Source organism: Leopardus geoffroyi, chromosome A1, assembly GCF_018350155.1.
Source record: "Leopardus geoffroyi isolate Oge1 chromosome A1, O.geoffroyi_Oge1_pat1.0, whole genome shotgun sequence".
In the NCBI taxonomy this organism is placed as follows: Eukaryota; Metazoa; Chordata; class Mammalia; order Carnivora; family Felidae; genus Leopardus; species Leopardus geoffroyi.
This window is the reverse complement of record NC_059326.1, coordinates 156,522,954-156,542,065: the sequence shown is the minus strand read 5'-3', so window position 1 is coordinate 156,542,065 and position 19,112 is coordinate 156,522,954. Positions and strand designations below refer to the sequence as shown.

Below are 19,112 nucleotides of genomic sequence, written 5' to 3'. Positions count from 1 at the left end.
GGAGGGAACTAGAAGAATTCAGCATCTAGTCCAGTTTACAGGTATAAAACAGGACCTCAAAGGCAATTAACAGAAACAGGATCTGATATCCATAGAAGTGTATTATGGAAACAATTTTTCTTTCTACAGTCACCGTTTTAGTTCCTTAAAGCTGTCTGGTCATAATGCGATTCTATGCACATTCTCAAATATGACATTCCAGCCAAAACTTTGGCAACATAACCAATGTATCCAATTGTGTCTTGTTACAAGGAGAACCGATTCTTATTGAACTTATGCAAATAACTGTACTGCCATGAAAATAAGAATACTAAGAAGTTTCTGAGTTCCAGAGAGATCAGGTAGGGAGAAAAGGTTAAGGTTTTGTCTTTGCTTACAAAGGTACACTTTACCAGTTTGTTATAAAGTTCCCTTAAAAGTGGAAAAACATAACATTAAAAAACAGCAATGTTTCAAACAAAAAGTTATAAAAATTATAGTCATCCTCATTAGTCCATTCAGTCCCATAAAATTAATGCTTATTGATCAGGATCTTATGTTTGCAGTTTTAGGAAATGATGTTTCTCCATCAGAGTTCTGCAAATCCTTACCCAATTAAATGGTATGATCTTAAAATTATGAGAAACAATATACTACAGTATTTGTCAGAGTCCTTTCCATGAATCTGAGGATGAAACATATTGACAATGCAACAGAGCAGAACAGTAACTCTTTGTAAATAACAAACTTAAAAATGGCCCTGGTTATTTGGTTATCTCTCTGGCACACATCTTAAGGTAAAGACTAGAATGGGGTGCCTGGGTGGCTCAGTCAGTTGGGTGTCTGACTTTGGCTCAGGTCATGATCTCATGGTCATGGGTTCGTGCCCCCCATCAAGGCTCTGTGCTGACAGCTTGGAGCCTGAAGCCTGCTTCAGATTTGTGTCTCTCTCTCTCTCTCTGCCCCTCCCCCGCTCGTGCTCTCTCTCTCTCTCTCTCTCTCTCTCTCGAAAATAAATGAATGTTTAAAAAGTAAAAAAAAAAAAAAAAATGAAGACTAGAATTACAAGTGACAACATTATACCAGCACACATCACATTTCTGGGAATTTTATATTATTTTTGGAACACTTACATACAACTATAGAAAAACAACATAAAGAAGGCTTAAGTATTACTTCTTATTTGACAGTGTTTCCCATGTGACTTATCAAATAAACCTCATTTGTTCAGAAATGCACATATGACAAGGAGAAAGATCATATCTTTTGCAATACTCCAGGGATCCTTTGCAAAATCGCAAATTTACTTCGAAGTCACAAATGGCTTTAGAATTCGATTTTGAAAAGTTTGTCAGAGTATCAAAAGATTTTAGGGGAGCCTGGGTGACTCCTTTGGTTGGGCATCTGACTTTGGCTTAGGTCACAATCTTGCGGTCTGTGAGTTCAAGCCCTGCATTGGGCCCTGTGCTGACAGCTCAGAGCCTGGAGCCTGCTTCAGATTCTGTGTCTCCCTTTCTCTGCCCCTCCCCTGTTTGTGCTCTGTCTCTCTTTGTCTCTCAAAAATAAACATTAAAAAAAAAAAAAGATTTTAGAACGCTTGGTCAAACAGTATCATAAGCCACTGTGAGATAACTTAACCAAAGTGACAAAGATTTTGCACTCAAATATAGAAATTCAAGTAGCCAGAAAACAAAAACAAAAACAAAAACACCTTGGCAATAGAGAACACTCTGTTTTCTTAAGTAATCAAAAACTTGTTAAGACAACAGAGGAAATTATTTTGATAATACACAGAATTGTTGTTTCCTAGGCAGATTATTTAAAAGGTGAATAAAAACCTTTCACATTATTGAAAGAAAATCGGATGGTCCAAGAAAACTTTGTCCTTTTAGCAGATGAAAGAATACTTTCAGTTGTACTTAAATGTAAGTACATTATTGACCTCAAAGGTTATTTTGTAAAACCCTTATAATAAATTCATTTAACTTTAGCCAACTTGACCTCGAAGGTAAAATTCTCTCTCCTTCCCATTCTGAAATAATTAGGAAAAAATTACTTGTTTCTCTCTTACCAAAAACACATCTCCATACCTCATACATTCTCTTAGTCAGAAACTCAACTTGTTCCTTGCATGCAGTTATCACCCCTATTATTTCCAGTAGTCTTAATTACATATATTAAATAAAATTCTTAACCCTTAGAAATGTTAATTTCTAGTAAAAACTAAGAAGTAGACAATTGTAGCATTACCAAGAAATTTTGAACACATTCAATAATTTCTAGAAATATACTGTTCCTCACAGTAAATTTGCCAAAGTGACAAAAGACAAGTTTACTAACACACCAAATATCTTTAGTTCCTCTGTGAATCCAAAAGGGGATAAAACTTTATATGGTAATTAATGTTGTAGTATTTTATCTTATTTAGAAATGATCTAGTATTTCCATCTTATTTAGAAATGAATTTCTACCGGGGTGTTGGGGTGGCATTCAACTCTTGATTTCGCCTCAGGTCATGGTATCCCAGTTTGTGGGTTCGAGGCCCACATCTTCACTGACACTGCGGAGCCTGCTTGAGATTCTCTCTCCCCACCCCCACCCCTCTTGTCCCTACCCTGCCTGCACGCTCTCTCTCAAAATAAATAGACTTTAAAAAATTAAAAAAAAAAAGGGGGCACCTGGGTGGCTCAGTCCGTTGGGCATCCGACTTCGGCTCAGGTCATGATCTCACGGTTTGTGAGTTTGAGCCCCACATCAGGGGCTGTGAGCTGTCAGCTCTGAGCTGTCCGCACAGAGCCTATAGTCTGCTTCAGATTCTGTGTCTCTGTCTCTCTCTCTCTGCCTCTCCCCCACTTGTGCTCGGTTTCTCCTTCTCAAAAATAAACATTAAAAAAGACATTTTTTTTAAAAGAAATTAATTTTTATAATGTAACTTGACTTTACAAACAAAACTCTAAGGATTTAAGAAGTTACCAAAGAGATTTGGAAAGCTTTTTAAGTACACATACCATAAAACATAATTACTGTGGAAAAAATTCACCTAACGATTCTCATCTCACTTACATCTACCTAAATCACTTGCTCCCAACAATTATGTTCGGATTACCCATGAAAATGTCACGAGATAGACAAAGTCAGCCATCCCAACCTATTTTTCTTGCTGACAAATTTTTTAACAGAGATAACATGAACTTATTTCACTAATAAACTCAGGTACAGAAAGTTGTATGTCTGCATTATATTCAGTGTTGATAATTTTAAAGACATGTCTATTGTAACTAAACCAATGAACTTAAACTAGCTTTAATACTAACTGCTTTTCCAAATTATGTGGACCTAAAAGGCATTTGTGTTAGGTCTTATGTATTTCTCAGAATTTTAAGATTACTTAATCCATATAAGCACTTGTTTGCTTTTGAGCTAATTAAGTAGAATTCTTTTAAAAACTGGTATTAGCAACACTATCCAGAGGTAGAATAATACATCTACCACACACAATATAGCTGTTTTAAAATTTTAGCCATGAGATGGGTATGATAATGCAAACCTTACTGGTTTTTAAAAGAGCAGTTGGATCCAAATTTTGTTTTGACAGTTGAAATAAGTTAAATCACCTGCTCAGATGGCTAAAGCTTTTCAATATTTATGGAGATGACACTTAAGATTTTTTATTCGCTTTATTTCCACCAAGCTCCTTTTTCCCTCCTTCTTGATAAAAAACTTTTTCCTAAAGTTTGCATTTCAAAGAATGGCTCTTAGGTCTTATAGGATCTGGGGGTAGAAAATTCACATCACAAAAGCACAAAGTATCCATAGTTTTCTCCAAGATTCAGCTTTTGGGATACATTTGCCTATTATCAGAGATGTGGGGTAATTACTATCTAAATTTTGCCTTCTTTTTAAGTGAGGGACAATTCTATTTTCAATGTCCCAATCTTTTACAGTATCTACACGGATTTATAAGGGAGACTTGAGGGATGGTAATTGTTTCCAGGGCTTCATTTCTGGTTTTGCAAAGATCTGTAAGATAAAGACTTGCATCATGGAAAGGATTTCCGACTAAGATAGAAACCAAAAGATTCCCTTATCTATAACTTCAGGGTTTAGTGCAATATGCCTCTGTAAAGTTTCTATTAAGCATTTTAAAACACAAAGGCCTTCTTTCAGACTGTACAATTCAACCTTGGACCAATTCACCTTAGGGGAAAAAGCCTCTACTATTGCTTCTATCAGATCCCAAACACCAGCCTTCAGGCTTTCAGCTGATCATCTGTTGGAGGATCTAAGAGATACTTTGTGGTCACCAGTTTCCTATGGGAGGCAGATTTTTCCTCAGGGAGCCATCTGGCTTGTCAGTTAACTACAGCGACACCATGGGTGGGGAGAACACTCTTTTGCAGCTAATCAAGGTCTCTGTTAGTAGTGTTGTGAATGGCCATTAATGTTTCTGCTCTCTAAATTTGGTTATGTCTTCTGAAAGTGGAGGTAAGAGGGCTTTATAATGTGAAAGATCTGCTCCTGTTCATGGGTCATGAATTCTTTGCAGTGGGGGTTCCAGGATATATCCTCTAGGGACACTGCATAGGAAGGCCCATAGCTGGCAGGGCCTGATTACAAAGCCCTGGGAAGTAGGAGGAACTGTATGAAATAGTAAAGTGAGGCCTACTGCCTGTCACAGGTGCTTCTGTTTAAATTTACTTCCCAGCCTTCAGCATTTAAACTAGAAACCTATACACTCGCGTCTGAAGTACAAACTGAAAAGCTCCAGGCAAATCTTTTAGAGAAAGTAAAATTTATACAGGCAGCTGGGTGTATACGGAATTTTCTAGGGAAGGCAGGGGAATTCGGGGAGTTAGGGAATTTGCTGAGGAGATGGGACTGGAATTTAAGACAGAGAATTTACACTGGATGTGTACTATAATTTTTGTTCTAATTTCTGTTATTTAACCTTGTAAAGGAGTCCCTAAGGCTACTGATTATATTCCTTTGGGTCCTTTTTTTTAAACTCTTTTTTCAGTTTTATTTTATTTGAGAGAGACAGAGGCAGTGAGAGTGGGGGAGGGAGAGGGGCAGAGAGAGAAAGAGGGAGAGAGAGAATCTGAAGCAGGCTCCGCACTGTCAGCTCAGAGCCTGATGCAGGGCTCGAACTCATGAAACTGTGAGATCATGACCTGAGCCAAAACCATGAGTCCGATGCTTAACCTTCTGAGCCACCCAGGTGCCCCCTTTAGGTCCTCTTTTTAAATCTGGTCATTCCAAAGGCACCAACTGTTTAAGATGACATCTCTCTAAAATTTTTCCTTTTAAATATAACCAATTATATATTTTTGTATTATAAAGTATCTACTGTCTGGCCATTGACAAGAACGATTGTGTATTAATCTTAATAGCAACTCAAACTAATAAGCCTTTTTGTGGAAAAACCCGGAAGCAACTTTCTATGCTCTGAATCAATTTTTACCATGGATACAAGAGACATTCCTCAAGTGGGTACAGAAGAGGCAGCCCCTATGATTCAAGAAGTTCACTCAAAGAGTCTACAAAAGTTGTTACAGTAAAAATGGTGTAATGATAACACTGTCTCAGGTTTCCAAGGAGAATGTGAGACATCTCCAGTCACACACATGCTCATCTATGACACCAGTCAGGCGCTACTGGAATGGGACTTTTCTAGCACTGACAAAATGACACAGGTTGAGACGGCTAAAACCCCTTATGGACTGAGTGGGACCTCTCATAACAAACTCCCCTCATAGACTGCACACTCAGAGAAAGAGAGTGCTGCTTATGACTTCATGTCTCGGAACTCCAGTCTATTTGAGTGGCCACCAAGATGCATGCTGGTATGTGCACCTTGCACCTGGCAGAGAGGATAGAAAATATTCTCACTGGTCATAAAGCCAAGTTCTCAAGATACAGAACGAGAGAAAAGTAAAACCTCATCCAGTTTTTCTTATATGTACACTAACTGAGCCTCGGGGCTCTCAGAGCCAGAGTAATACTTAATAGGGACATGTTGCTCAGTTGGAAATTTTGAGTTATTTTAAATCAAAGAACCTCACTGCACAGAAATTATCTTGAGGATGATGGGTGACCTAGTGCCAATCTAACCTATTCTAGGACCAACTTATCCTAACATGGGATCACTGAGTTAGGTAGTGAGCACTCTAATAGCTTTTAAGTGCTTGACCCGTGCCCACCAATCTTGCAGCTTTGGCTTCCAAAAGTCTTCACCTTATGTGCATGTTAACGCACAACAAAGCTTGTCTAAACAAACGCCAATTTGGTAAGAGTCAGAGAACCGTGAACTCACTAGTCTGTGAGGTCAGTGGCTCAAATAGCGGGTTTATAGGGCTTGTGTTTGTTACACCCTACAATTTTCCTCCTTATGACAAATAACACAACAGAGAGACAAAGAAAAAGAGTGACCATCTTTGAGAGGAAAATGACCAATAAAAACCAAGAGAACTTGGGGTGCCTGGCTGGTCAACTGGAAGAGCATTCAACTCTTGATCTTGAGATCATGAGTTCAAGACCCATGTTGGATGCAGAGATTACTTAAATAAAAAAAAAATTAAACAAAACCAAGAGTACTAATTACACACCTTTCCCAGAGTCCCTATATGCAAGGAACTAGTTTCACAAATATTTCCTCCTGCTAAATTTATAAAAGGAAAAAGAGGACTCTCACTATTCTTGCTTCCACTGGACGCTGCAGGCAGAGATCTGGGAAACTGACATGATAAGAATTCTTACCTTCTGTGGCTTTCTGAAAATGGTCCCAGGATCTCTCAGCTGCAGCAGCCACAGAATGTCCACCATCCAGACACTAAAACTACTCTCTCTCTGTGGCCACTTGTAGGGGAGGAAAATTTTTTCCTCCACCCTTCTAGGTTCTTTTGGCTGGTGTCTTAATTAAATTGACAGAAGACTAACAGAAGAAAAACAAATTTAATTCCTTTCATGCAGGAGCCACACAGACAGGAGAGGTTCAAAGACACTTGGCAACTGAGTCAATTGGGAAAAGCAAATGTATGGTAACAAAATGTCTGTCATACTATGCAGAGACAATGGGACACATACAGAAATCAGAACAAACAGACCCTGCCAAGTTAGCCCCAGCTTACCACATCTGGCCCATACTCCTTGTATAGAAGGCCTAGTCTAGGAAGAAAGTTACTTAAATAATTTTAGGCAGTTAAGGGGGAGATAACACTCTTCCTAAAGTCTGTTGGTCCTCAACTGTCTTTAGCTCAAAATAACCCACATGCCAAGGTAGCACATTTTGGGGTGGCATATTCTGTTCTCCCATACTACAAACTCTGGAAAAAGTCAATAAAATCAGCAAAATAAACATAACAGGTTAAAATGCATTTTAAAAATTGAACAGAATGACAAACTAAATATCAATATGAAGTATAAAATTTGACCTCTGTACACAGGGGCTGAGTTCCTTTGGGCTGAAAAGACTCCAGACACCCAACAAGAGTCCTATCCTGCTCAAATGCCTTAATCAAAGGCTAAGGGCTGGTATTCCTGCAGTTCTTGATTGTCTGAATTTTGACTGCAGGAGGGGGGCATAGCAGGGTAAAGAGGGAGAAAGAATGAACTAAGTGGGTGGGGAATTCCTCCAGGGAACATTTGGCAACGTTTGGTTGTCATAACTAGTGTGGGAAGTGCTACTGGCATTCAGTGGCCAAAGGACAGAGCTACTACTGAAAGCCCTACAATTCACAGTTCATAGGACAGTCTCCAACAACAAAGAATGATCCAGCCCCAAATATAAACAGTGTCCAGGCTAACCTAGAAATTCTGCCTTGCCTAAAGACCTAAACTTCTTGCCTTGAGGCACACACTGCCATATAGGCAAAGGGCTCCGGTCAGATGTTAAGTAGATCCACCTAGCCCCACACATACAGGAGACTGCTCAATTCAAATAAACCTTTCCAAAATAGCCTCCACTGAGATACAATTATAAGAACTGGAAATGAGAAAGGAGTTATTTACAACCTTTTGTTACAACTGACTACTTACAACCTACTGCACTGTAAATACTGAAACTGTGCAAGCAGTAAGAATGATCATCAAAAGATTTTAATCAACTTGCCATATGACATTTTATAAATTTAAGGTGTACAGCCTGTCACTTTGAAACTTTTATATACTGTAATGTGATTGCCACTGAAGTAGCATTTATTATATAACATCATTATACTACAATATTATTATCTGTGTTCATCATATTGTATATTAGATAGATCTCTATGGCTTATTTACTACTCGCTTCAAGTTTGTAGCCTTAAACACAATCAACTTTATCCCCTCACTCCCCATCCTATAGTAACCACCACTGTGATATGGAAAACAAAGGCAAAAGAAGCGTAGAAGAAAAAAATATTAAATTTCCTTTGCAGCCCACTGACAAGTACTTAAGACAGGCAGAGGGACCTTCCTACATGAACTCAAATGCCTCAATGTTAGTACTTTGCTAGATGCAAAAGGCAACCTTAGCCTGACATTATGATGTTAGCCCAACCTCCAGGATCCTGTAAGTTTTCTTTAACATACGAAAATCCCTTTGAAAACTTCCTTTATCTCTACTCCCTGCCAACCCCTCTGCCCCCCATCCCAAGATATAGGTTAGCAATTATCCTCCAAGCATATGGCCCCCGGATACACATCTGAAGAGTCTCATGACTAAGGTTTTACTAGAGATTAGTAAATGACCTTATTCTTAAACAGCAGCTAGCCCCTCAAGGTCCCAAAAACCTTGCTTCCAAATTCCTTAGAGACTTACACTATCCCTAAGCCCCTCCCAACTTAATAGTGTATCATCAGTCACTCCTCACAATCCCAGTGTAGCTTTTTCTGCCCATGATTCCTGTCGCTGTGCTTTTGCACCAAAGACATCCCAAGAACTCTTTCTTGACCGTTTGATTCCAGAACCCAACGTATGTCACATCAATTTTACTGGGTTTGCTTTTTGTTTTTTGCAGATTTGACTTTTTAAGATTCCACATGTAAGTGACTTCATACAGTACTTGTCTCTCTCATTTAGTGTAACGTACTCAAGGTCCATCCGTGTTTTTGTGAATAGAATATCCTCCCTTCTCATGGCTGAATAACAGTCCATGGTATATGTATACCACATCTTTTGTATCCATTCATCCAACGATGGACATTTGGGTTTTTCCATATCTTGGCTATTGTGAATAATGCTGTGACAAACATGGGTGTGCATAAACCTCATCAAAATCCTGTTTTCATTTCCTCTGGGTATGTACCCAGAAGTGGTACTGCTGAATTGCACGGTGGATCAATTTTTAATTTGTTGAGGAACTTCCATGTTATTTTCCATAGTATTCGGACTACTTTACATTCCCATTAATAGTGTATACAGGCTCCCTTTTTAACACATCCATGTGAACCAGTGTCTTGTCTTCTTGATGATAGCCATTCCAACTGGCGTGAGTTGATATCTCACTGTCATTTTGATTTGTACCTCCTTGATGATTAGTGCTACTGAGCATCTTTTCATGTGCCTATTAGGCATTTTGATTCCTCTTTGGACAAATTTAGTTCTTCCGCCCAATTTTTAACAGACTGTCTAGGGGCGCCTGGGTGGCGCAGTCGGTTAAGCGTCCGACTTCAGCCAGGTCACGATCTCGCGGTCCGTGAGTTCGAGCCCCGCGTCGGGCTCTGGGCTGATGGCTCAGAGCCTGGAGCCTGTTTCCGATTCTGTGTCTCCCTCTCTCTCTCTGCCCCTCCCCTGTTCATGCTCTGTCTCTCTCTGTCCCAAAAATAAATAAAAACGTTGAAAAAAAAAATTCTAACAGACTGTCTGCTCTCAAGTTTTGTTAGCTCTTTATATACTTTGAATATTGACCCCTTATCTGATATATGATTTGCAAAAATTTTCTATTCTGAAAGAATTCTTTTGAATATTAAATCTCTAGTTATACATTTAAAAAAAGCTTATCATCACAGTGTTTATTACAACCAACTGATCTCTTAACATATCACCTCTAAGCAGAGGCAAAAACAAAGTAGAAATAACTTGCACTGTATTGTTCAAAGGAGATGATCCAATTGAAGTTATTCACCCAGAAAGAGCATTTGATAGGCTTTTTAAAAAGTGTTTATCAAGTCATGCCACTCCCTTGTTGAAAAAAAAAAACTTTTTTTTTTAAACGTTGGTTTATTTTTCAGAGAGAGAGAGACAGAGTGGAAGCAGGGGAGGGGCAGAGAGAAAGAGGCGGAAACAGAATCTGAGGCAGGCTCCAGGCTCTGAGCTGTCAGCATAGAGCCCAACTGGGGGCTCCAACCCACAAAACGTGAGATCATGACCTGAGCCAAAGTCAGACACTTAACTGACTGAGCGACTCAGGCACCCCTAAAAGAGCTTCTAACTGATCAACATGGCTTAGGAGTTCCTCTGCAAACTCTCTTACAATTTCTTTGCCTTTATTCTGGCTACTCTTCTTGCATCTTGCCATCAGCTAGCTACCGTAAGATTTCAAACAGGCCCTGCTTCTTCCTATCTCAGTTTTGGTAAATGTTGTGTCTTCTAATGGAAACATGTTTTCCTGTCTGCCCAACTCCTACTTTTCCTTCAGGTTCTGTTGTACACGATTACCTGATATGAAGTATAAGTTCACCCATCTCAACACCTAGTTTTTCTTGTTTGAAGCACTCAGCATTTTTAAACGATATATTTACATTAATCTAATTATAGTCTGTTTCTCTCACCAAAAACTCCAAAAAATCAAGGGCCACATTTTGTTACCCACCCCTTCACTAGACACAGTATTTATTTCGGTGCTTAGTAGAGTAGCAATAAAAATATGTTGAATAAATAAAGTGAATAGAAACATTCTGATGAGATAATTAGTAAAATTATGAAAACATGTTTATGAAAGAGGTCTGAAAAATGGAGAGGAATTAAAAAATAAAAGAGTTTGGAAACATTATTTATCAGGAAAAAATAATGAAGTAGTCTGTGAAGGGTAAAGGGAGTTTTACTAAATTTCTCTAAAGATGTAAAAAATATTATAGTACATTTTGATGACAGGTTTTCTTCCCACTAAAAGCAGGAGAAAAAATAAGTTTAAGTTAGAAGTTAAGAAACAATATCTTGCTATTTTATAAATAAAGTTTTACTGAAACATCACCATGTCCATTTATGTTCTGTGTATGGCTGCTCTTCGTACAACTGCAGAGCTGAGGAGCTGGGATAGACTACGAGCCTGTAGAGCCAACAATGCTTACTATGTGATATCATACACAAAAAAAGTTTGCCCAACCCCTGGTTTAAGCCAATATACTAGAAATTTCAATAAGCATAAAAAAATAATTTCCGATCACCTGATCTTAAAATATAGAAAGGGATATAAGAAAACTCTTTCTGTTCAGTGTTTAGAAATAAAAGAGAAGGACATCAATGTGGGTTAACGGACATGAGATCTGAAGGAAAGAAGAAAGGATTTTACTTACCTACTGAAATATCTTCTACCTTAATCTTCTACAGAACAAAAACGAACAACAGTTTTACTAAACTGAAATTAATAGATTTGAATCTGAGTAGCATCATAATATGATTTGTATTTTTGCACTAAGAAAAACAAAAATGTACAGTTGGCCATGAGAAAGATGGACCATTATCTTCAATTAAATGTTATGTAACAAACTATAACATCTTTACTAGTGACTTAGGAAAAGCAAAAAGTACCTGATGAAAAATGCAAAGAAATTTAAAAAAAGGGAGTATCCAGAGATAAAGAAATCGTTCTTCATCAAAATACTGACATACAGACAAAAAGGACATTATTAAAACACGTGGTCCACTTGTAGGGATAAAAGTTATTATGCTATTAAAGTCCATAAGAAACACTTTAATTTTGTATATTAACTATAGAAAAGCTACTTACTGTTCTCTTAAACTGTTCACTTGATTTCTGTCTCTTGACAATAGTAAAAAATCAAGTCATACTAACAACAAAAATTTAGGAAGATATTAATTTGAACCATTTTAGAAATGTCTTTTTTAAAACTGCCCACCTGTAGCTGAATTAGAAGCCCAAAGGACCAATTATGTGTGTTTTGAGAAGAGTTAAAAAAAAAAAAGGGTTAAGCCTACTTTTCAAACATGGATATAGTTTAAATCTCAACTAGAGTTTTAAATACTAGTGATCAAACATATCAGGGGGAAGCAAAGTAATCACTCAGTGTGTCAAAAAGATCGTAATGGTAACATTAACATCTAGCTTTAGCTTAAGTCAGTCATAGGCTCAAACTTGTTGGGTTTAAACTTGTCATGTGAAAGGAGGAAATAGCAGTGGATAACAATACCTTGCTTTAAAGTACAGTGCAAATCAGCATATGAGTGAAGAAAGCATCGAACCTGACTTAGAACATATAATGAAACCCTATTAATACAGGCTCATATTTTCTGCATTTGGCTAAACTATGAGACAAATTTTATTACCTTCAAGGTAACCAACACATACTGGAAACAAGACATTTAGCTATACTGATGGCCTCTAAAGCCACTGCAAATCCTGTCCTGGGTCCCCCAACTCAAAGAAGTTTCATTATGGAATACAAGCAGGGGAATCCTTTTAGCTAAATGTTCAGTTCTCATGCTAGCAAATAATGACAGAAATTTGCTATTTCTAAAACAACAAGAACATCAACGACAGCAACAAAAGAACTACCCAGTAGGAATGGAGTGAAATAAATAAGAAAGGATTTTAGAGGAATATTGAATTTGAGCTAAGGAATGTTAAAAAGTCAAACAACAAAGGCTAGCTACTCCACAAAAGTAACAGTAATCACCCTCAGCTCAAAGAAAAAGGAAAAGAAGAAGATAAAATGCTTGAGATAAAAATCTTCTAAGTTCAGTAGTATAAAAAAGAGACCTCCGTTTGCAGAGGGCATCATCGAATAAATCCTGAACTCCGGTTTTAGTCCTGGATTCCTATTCTAGAATCTTTCTTCAAAGTATTAAAGTGATATTAAAGCATATCCAATAACTTTTTCTTTTACATAAAACCTAGATGTACTGAAACACATGTATAACAAAAAAGAATACTTGGCAGTCTAAAATTTTTGCAGTATATAAAAAGTTATCTTTTATATTTGAGGGCCACAAAAACTCACTTGTTTTCAAATACATTCATTTTAGGAAGTTAGGATACAAGTGAGAAAGAAAGAAATGACAAGATTCATAGTTCCCTAACCTGACTTTGAAGTTCAGGAATGGTGCCCTCAGGTCTTTTGGAAGTCTCCCTCACTCTAGAGACCAAGAGTTAGGTAGAACTGTTCATAAAGTGGGCATGTGAAAATGAGTTATTTTAGAGGAAAATTTAAAACTAGAATGGAGGTTTGGGGGAGGAGAAAGAGTGAGAAAATTATACATATGAATTACTTCTTTTTGCTTCATCCAGGCTCATTTGCTACACCACCAGACTCAATTGAAAAGAAATATTAGCAGCTTTTTATAATAAGAAAAATTATACAGCAACAGGTACATGGGGCAAAAGTTTTAAACAGTGATAGTAGGTTAATAAGATAAACAAGTTAATGCAAATGGTTTTATAAAGTAAGTATTCTGAGTCAGTGAATTTCATTTTACTACTGTTAAGTATTTACATAGGAAGAGACCTGGGAACTGTTCATATGGCACATATAAGATGAAGGATAATGCTTTCTACTCAACCTCAATGATTATAAGTATTCAAAGGACTGAAAATTGTTCTTACCATGTAAGATTCTGAAACGCCATACATAAAAAAGTTAATCCGCTACTTCAATGAAAAGACAATAAACTGATTTAAATTTGTCTAGTTAATAAAAAAATTTTTTGAAATTAAAAAAAATTGGTCAAATATTTACTTGCATAGGGTAGTTTACTTATAATTTTTAATTATATGATTAAGGAAAATATTAATAATATTGCATATAAATAAATATTTCCAGGTACTATTTTCTATATTACCATCTAATATTCCATTTTTGTGAAGTCATCAAAATAATATTTTGAAAAATAAATAATGTGGTGGGGGTGAAGGCTCATGTAACATTTAGAGGAAAATAAGAGTATAAAATGATATATATGAGTTCAAGAGTATAAAAATACTTAGATATTACTAGAAAGAAATAGATAAAAAAGTTAAATGTTTATCTGTGTGGGAACATTCATGATGAATAATTTTTACCTTCTTTATACTGTTTCTATGTTATGCATGCCTGTGTGTGTGTAACTATTTTAAGAAAGCTTCATATTAATGTATGTTAAAGATTACACACTGCCTAAAGGAAAATCACATAATAGGTCTAAGAAAAACAACACAGAACACTCACCATCACATGAAAGGGAAACATAACTTCCTAAGTCATCAGACATGTGTCGCATCACATTTTTACCCCTCTTCAGACCAAGGAAGATCCAATAATCTATTGCTGCTCCAAGAATTCCTGTGAGTAAGTAGGCTAGTTCATGTTTGAAGACCTAACATTAAGATGGGACAAATATTAGTAATGCATATTAAAATAGATGGTTTTTTTTATTAGTGTTTATTTCAAATACTTGTTGAGGCAAACTTAGCTATTTAAAATTAGAGTACGCTAATACTAAAAGGTGTTTCTGAGAACCGCAGCAAGCTAATTCCCTCTCTCCATTTTCTGCCTCTCCTTCCTCCCCCTATCCATTTCTAAATCTTTATATCCATATGACAAAACCGCTAATAAAACAAAACCTCCAGTACTTATATACAGACAGCTTAGAATAAACTTTTAAAATATCATTATTCAACAGTGTCAAGTGCTTTACTATGGCAGTAATTCCATTAAAACATGGAGGAGATATCTGGCTTCTGTGGATTTCTGTTAACAGGAATACAGAGATATTAAAAAAAAAAATAGACTTAGCCATCCCTGTTTATATATAAAATTAAACTTTCCATTTCTCCATATGGCATACTCCAGAAAAAGACTTAAAAAAAACAATGAATAAGAACTTTAGCAAACAAGACTGTTGTAAAGAAACAGATTGGTTAAAATTCTAATTATTAAATTGTATCAAGTTACATTACCTAATTTAGAGATGTATAGGGATCAATTCTTAAAGATGAATATTGTTCTATATTATCACTTCTAAACATTAAATTCCTATAAAAAATAAAGCAAGCATACAAACTTTAATTACAGTAAGTATGCTTTACCCTAATGTGGAAAATCTCTAATTCACAAAATATGAAGGCAAAGAGGTATAAAAATATTTTTAAACACTTTTGATTTAAAAATTAACACTTTTCCACAATGACATTAAAACTAGTTGAAATTCCTTTACTTTCGGTATTTGTTCTTTAGGTGGGTTGGATGTGTGAAAAAAAACTTCAAATTAACAGCTGGGTACAAAACATGTGAAAAGATTTTAATAAATAAATGTTATAGTATCCAAATAGATGGTAAGTGCTATGTTCCGCAACTATACTAAACCTAATATGGGGTTAAGGGCAGAGAAATCACGAACCATCAGAGACTACTGGATTTCTTTCTCCTGCCTTCAGCAGACAAGGTTCCTACAGTATAAAATATTTCCTAAGAGTACCATCATTCCTTATTATAAGAAGCTATTATGCACATACACCAGGCCTGCCAAAACAGTGTTTACTGAGGAAAAGCCCAGAGTCAGGGTGCTTAGGTAGGTGTGCAAGTTCCCTGTGGCTCTATCACACTGTATGGCCGTACTGCATTAAGGCAGAACTGGACATTAGAATGTGAGAGAGAGACTATGACGAATGGGGCCGAGGAGATTTTAAGCTGCATGGTTAGGGAAGCACTACCCTTCCTGTAATATCATCAGGAGCCTCAACACAGAAGCTTGACCACAGCTCGATGCTGCCAGGTCAGGATTCATGACTGGGCATCAGCACCACCCTCTCGCCCACCCTGATTAGAAGGCTGTGTTTAAGTCTTGCAGTTGCAGCTGTGTGACCCGGGCAGCTAGCAGTAGGACTGGCTGTATCAGCAGGCGGGAAAGTACCAACTCCTCCCCTAGTACCCTGGTAGGGTCCGAGCCATAAGCTGACCACAACTCACTCTCTTAGGCATTGAGTCTTAGCTAGTCTTCAAAGTAGTTTGCAGGAAGCCAACTCTTGACTTGGTAAAGCCAGCATGGAGATAATCACTCTGAGCAAGTTTTATTTCTCAGGGTTCAACTTATCAAGAGAACATAAAACAGGACAGTGAGAATCTACATTTGAACTAAAAGTTGATCATATCAAGATCCATGCTGCAGAATGTTCCTTGCAACAAAATGTTTATCTGAATGTCAGCAATGACACTACTTAGGAAACTATCAAGAGATTGGCAAATTTTGATTTCGCAAAATATTCTCCATCCCAAGAGTAGAATAAATCAGGATCACTTCAGATCCCTAGTCATAAGGCTCTGAATAGGGAAAAAAGGAGGTTAGCCCACAGAGCTAAGTCTCATGTAAAAGCACAATCCAGCACTCCATCAATTAAAAAAAGACCCCACAAAATCAACCAGTTGGGACCTTTCTCTTTCCTTACACCAATGTATGTACACATGTACTTGGTACCACAAATTAATTTTGATAGTGCCTATTATCCAATTTACCTTGATACTACTGTTATTAAATAGAGACAGGTAGTACTTGCAAGGAATTACTGTAGCTTCTTTGCCATGGTAAGAAAGATCTTGTTAAAATTACTCTTACCTGTGTGACATTAGCTAAGCATCCATACTACCACATATTCATTATAGTAAATTTTTATACAAAAAGACACTTTCAAATCAGGGTTTTGAACCCTTTCACGTTATATTCTTATCTATGCCACTCACCGTCACCACAGGGCCAAGATATTGCGCTATGGACTGTACTCACTGTGACTTTAACAGTGTATAAATAATGCTACCAATTCTAACAGAGTGAATGTATATGATTTAGAAGGAGATTAGTGAGAATATGGCAAATACATCATCAAGGGAGACAAGCTTTCCTGGAATATTGAAATGTTTGCTAAAGCTGAAAGAACAGAAAACCCTGAGAATTAACAAACAAATGAAAGACAGACATGATCTGCACATGACATATATTTATCTTAGAATCCCCTTTCTAATGTGTTAAAGTCTATTATCAGACATTTTGTCAATACAGTTCTCTAGTGTCTCTATTGACTGCCAGTACAAGTAATCTCCATTGAATCAATCAATTTGGTGATCTTCCAAAAACCGACTAGTGTATCATGTAGAACAAACTACAATCTTGGCCTTCCGACTCCCAGGTTAGGGCTTTACATAATATCCCATGGCAATAGAGGGCACATGGCTCCTCTAGTACCTCTGTCAGAAAGATGCAAACATAATACACATAAGTGCCTCTTCCTGTTTAAAACACTGGCATCTGAAACAAGAGAAAGTATGTTGCAATGGAGACTTGGCCCCTAGTCAAGACTTTGCCCTAACAAGCTGTGACACCTTGAAGAAGTTCCTTAAACTCTTTAGCCTCAATTTCCTTATCTTTAAATACAAAGTAGCTTCCATTTCTACCTATAATAGTAGGGTTATCATTAAATAGCACTTAAAGACATCACAAAGAAAAGTAGGACTAACCACCAAGCTTAGCAAAATTTATACCTCCCTCCTAACCTTGACACAGCTCACCTCTGCTCTTTGCCAAGGAAAGCCCAAAGCTTTCTCAGATTAATGACAATGAAATTCACTGCCATTGTGTCACTCTGCAACACTTGCTGATTGACATTATGACAAAACAATATTAGCATAAACTGAGGACTTCTGTTTAGCTAATGACTTAAATTGAATGCTTCAACTCAGCAAATCAAGAAACAAATGCTTTATAGTACAGAAAATGATGTCTGTGAACATGCATGGAATTCTTGAAATTGGAAACTGCCAAAAAGATTTAATTAGTTCAAGAATGAATTCTAGCAGATAAGGGAACACATACACACAAAAACCAGTTTATATGAATTTACACAATTCAAATGTTAAATAAAATATTAATCTGTCAAGTTTAAAGTTTAATCTGTCAAGTTCTAATATTATAACCGATGCTACAACTACAATGCTTCACAAAATGTTTAATTTATTTAAAAATCTGAACAAAAATCTTTAAGTTAAATACGGGTAAATCTGTTATTATTTACATCAGCATTTCCTGAGTAAATTTCTATCTTTGACAGTACTTTTGTAAAACTGTGAAAATGTCAGTGTTATTATTATTTTCAGTTATAAATGAGTAATTTAATCTATATAACCAAAATGGATAAAAAAGAAATGCTCAATAATAAGAAAATATTTTCTATCCCTAATGATTCTATGATCTAAAAAGTACATAAAAAGACAGACAGTAATTAATAAGAATGTTACCAGTTTTTGTTTTTGTTTTTTTTTTAACATTTATTTATTTTTGAGACAGAGAGAGAGAGAGCATGAATAGGGGAGGGTCAGAGAAAGAGGGAGACACAGAATCCGAAACAGGCTCCAGGCTCTGAGCTGTCAGCCCAGAACCTGACGCGGGGCTCGAACCCACGGACCGTGAGATCATGACCTGAGCGAAGTCGGACGCTTAACCGACTGAGCCACCCAGGCGCCCCAGAATGTTATCAGTTTTATCTTAAAAGTATGACAGAAGTATTAAACTCAACTGCCGATGAAATATCATTTTATGTTGACTAACTTATACACATGTATATAACCCTATTTTTTTTTTTTTAACCCTGTTTTTTTAAATAAGACTACTCACTTGGTTATTGCCACATAATACAACTCCTTGGTCACAGAGACAAGCGATACTCGGAAATAATTCTCCCTTTTTAATGCCAAATTAAAGAAAGTTTGGGGCCTTTAAAAGTATTTTCTTTTTTTAAAGCCTCAGGTACCACCTAAACAGAATTCTGAAAGACCAGTAAGGGCTTCAATTTCTGATAATAGAGGCCTAAGTAATTCAAATATATGCTGTTAAAGAAGAAAACTAAAAATGTTGAATAAAATAGGTAAAACATCTTCTGGAAACCTATTAAGAAATTGCTAAGCCGAGATCTAGGAGAAGGTAAAAAGCCAAATGAGGCACTCAAAGCTAGATG

General features: G+C 36.7%; 1 protein-coding gene across 3 annotated transcripts in view; it reads right to left on the bottom strand.

The window, feature by feature from the left end:
- The window catches only part of SLF1 (SMC5-SMC6 complex localization factor 1), an 80,231-nt gene that overhangs the window by 10,629 nt on the left and 50,490 nt on the right, over positions 1-19,112 (bottom strand). For all 3 annotated transcript variants that reach the window (XM_045498092.1, XM_045498086.1, XM_045498098.1), the window contains one exon: positions 14,341-14,488. In XM_045498092.1, coding sequence (XP_045354048.1) covers positions 14,341-14,488 — 148 coding nt within the window. The remainder of the gene's footprint in view (positions 1-14,340; positions 14,489-19,112) is intronic.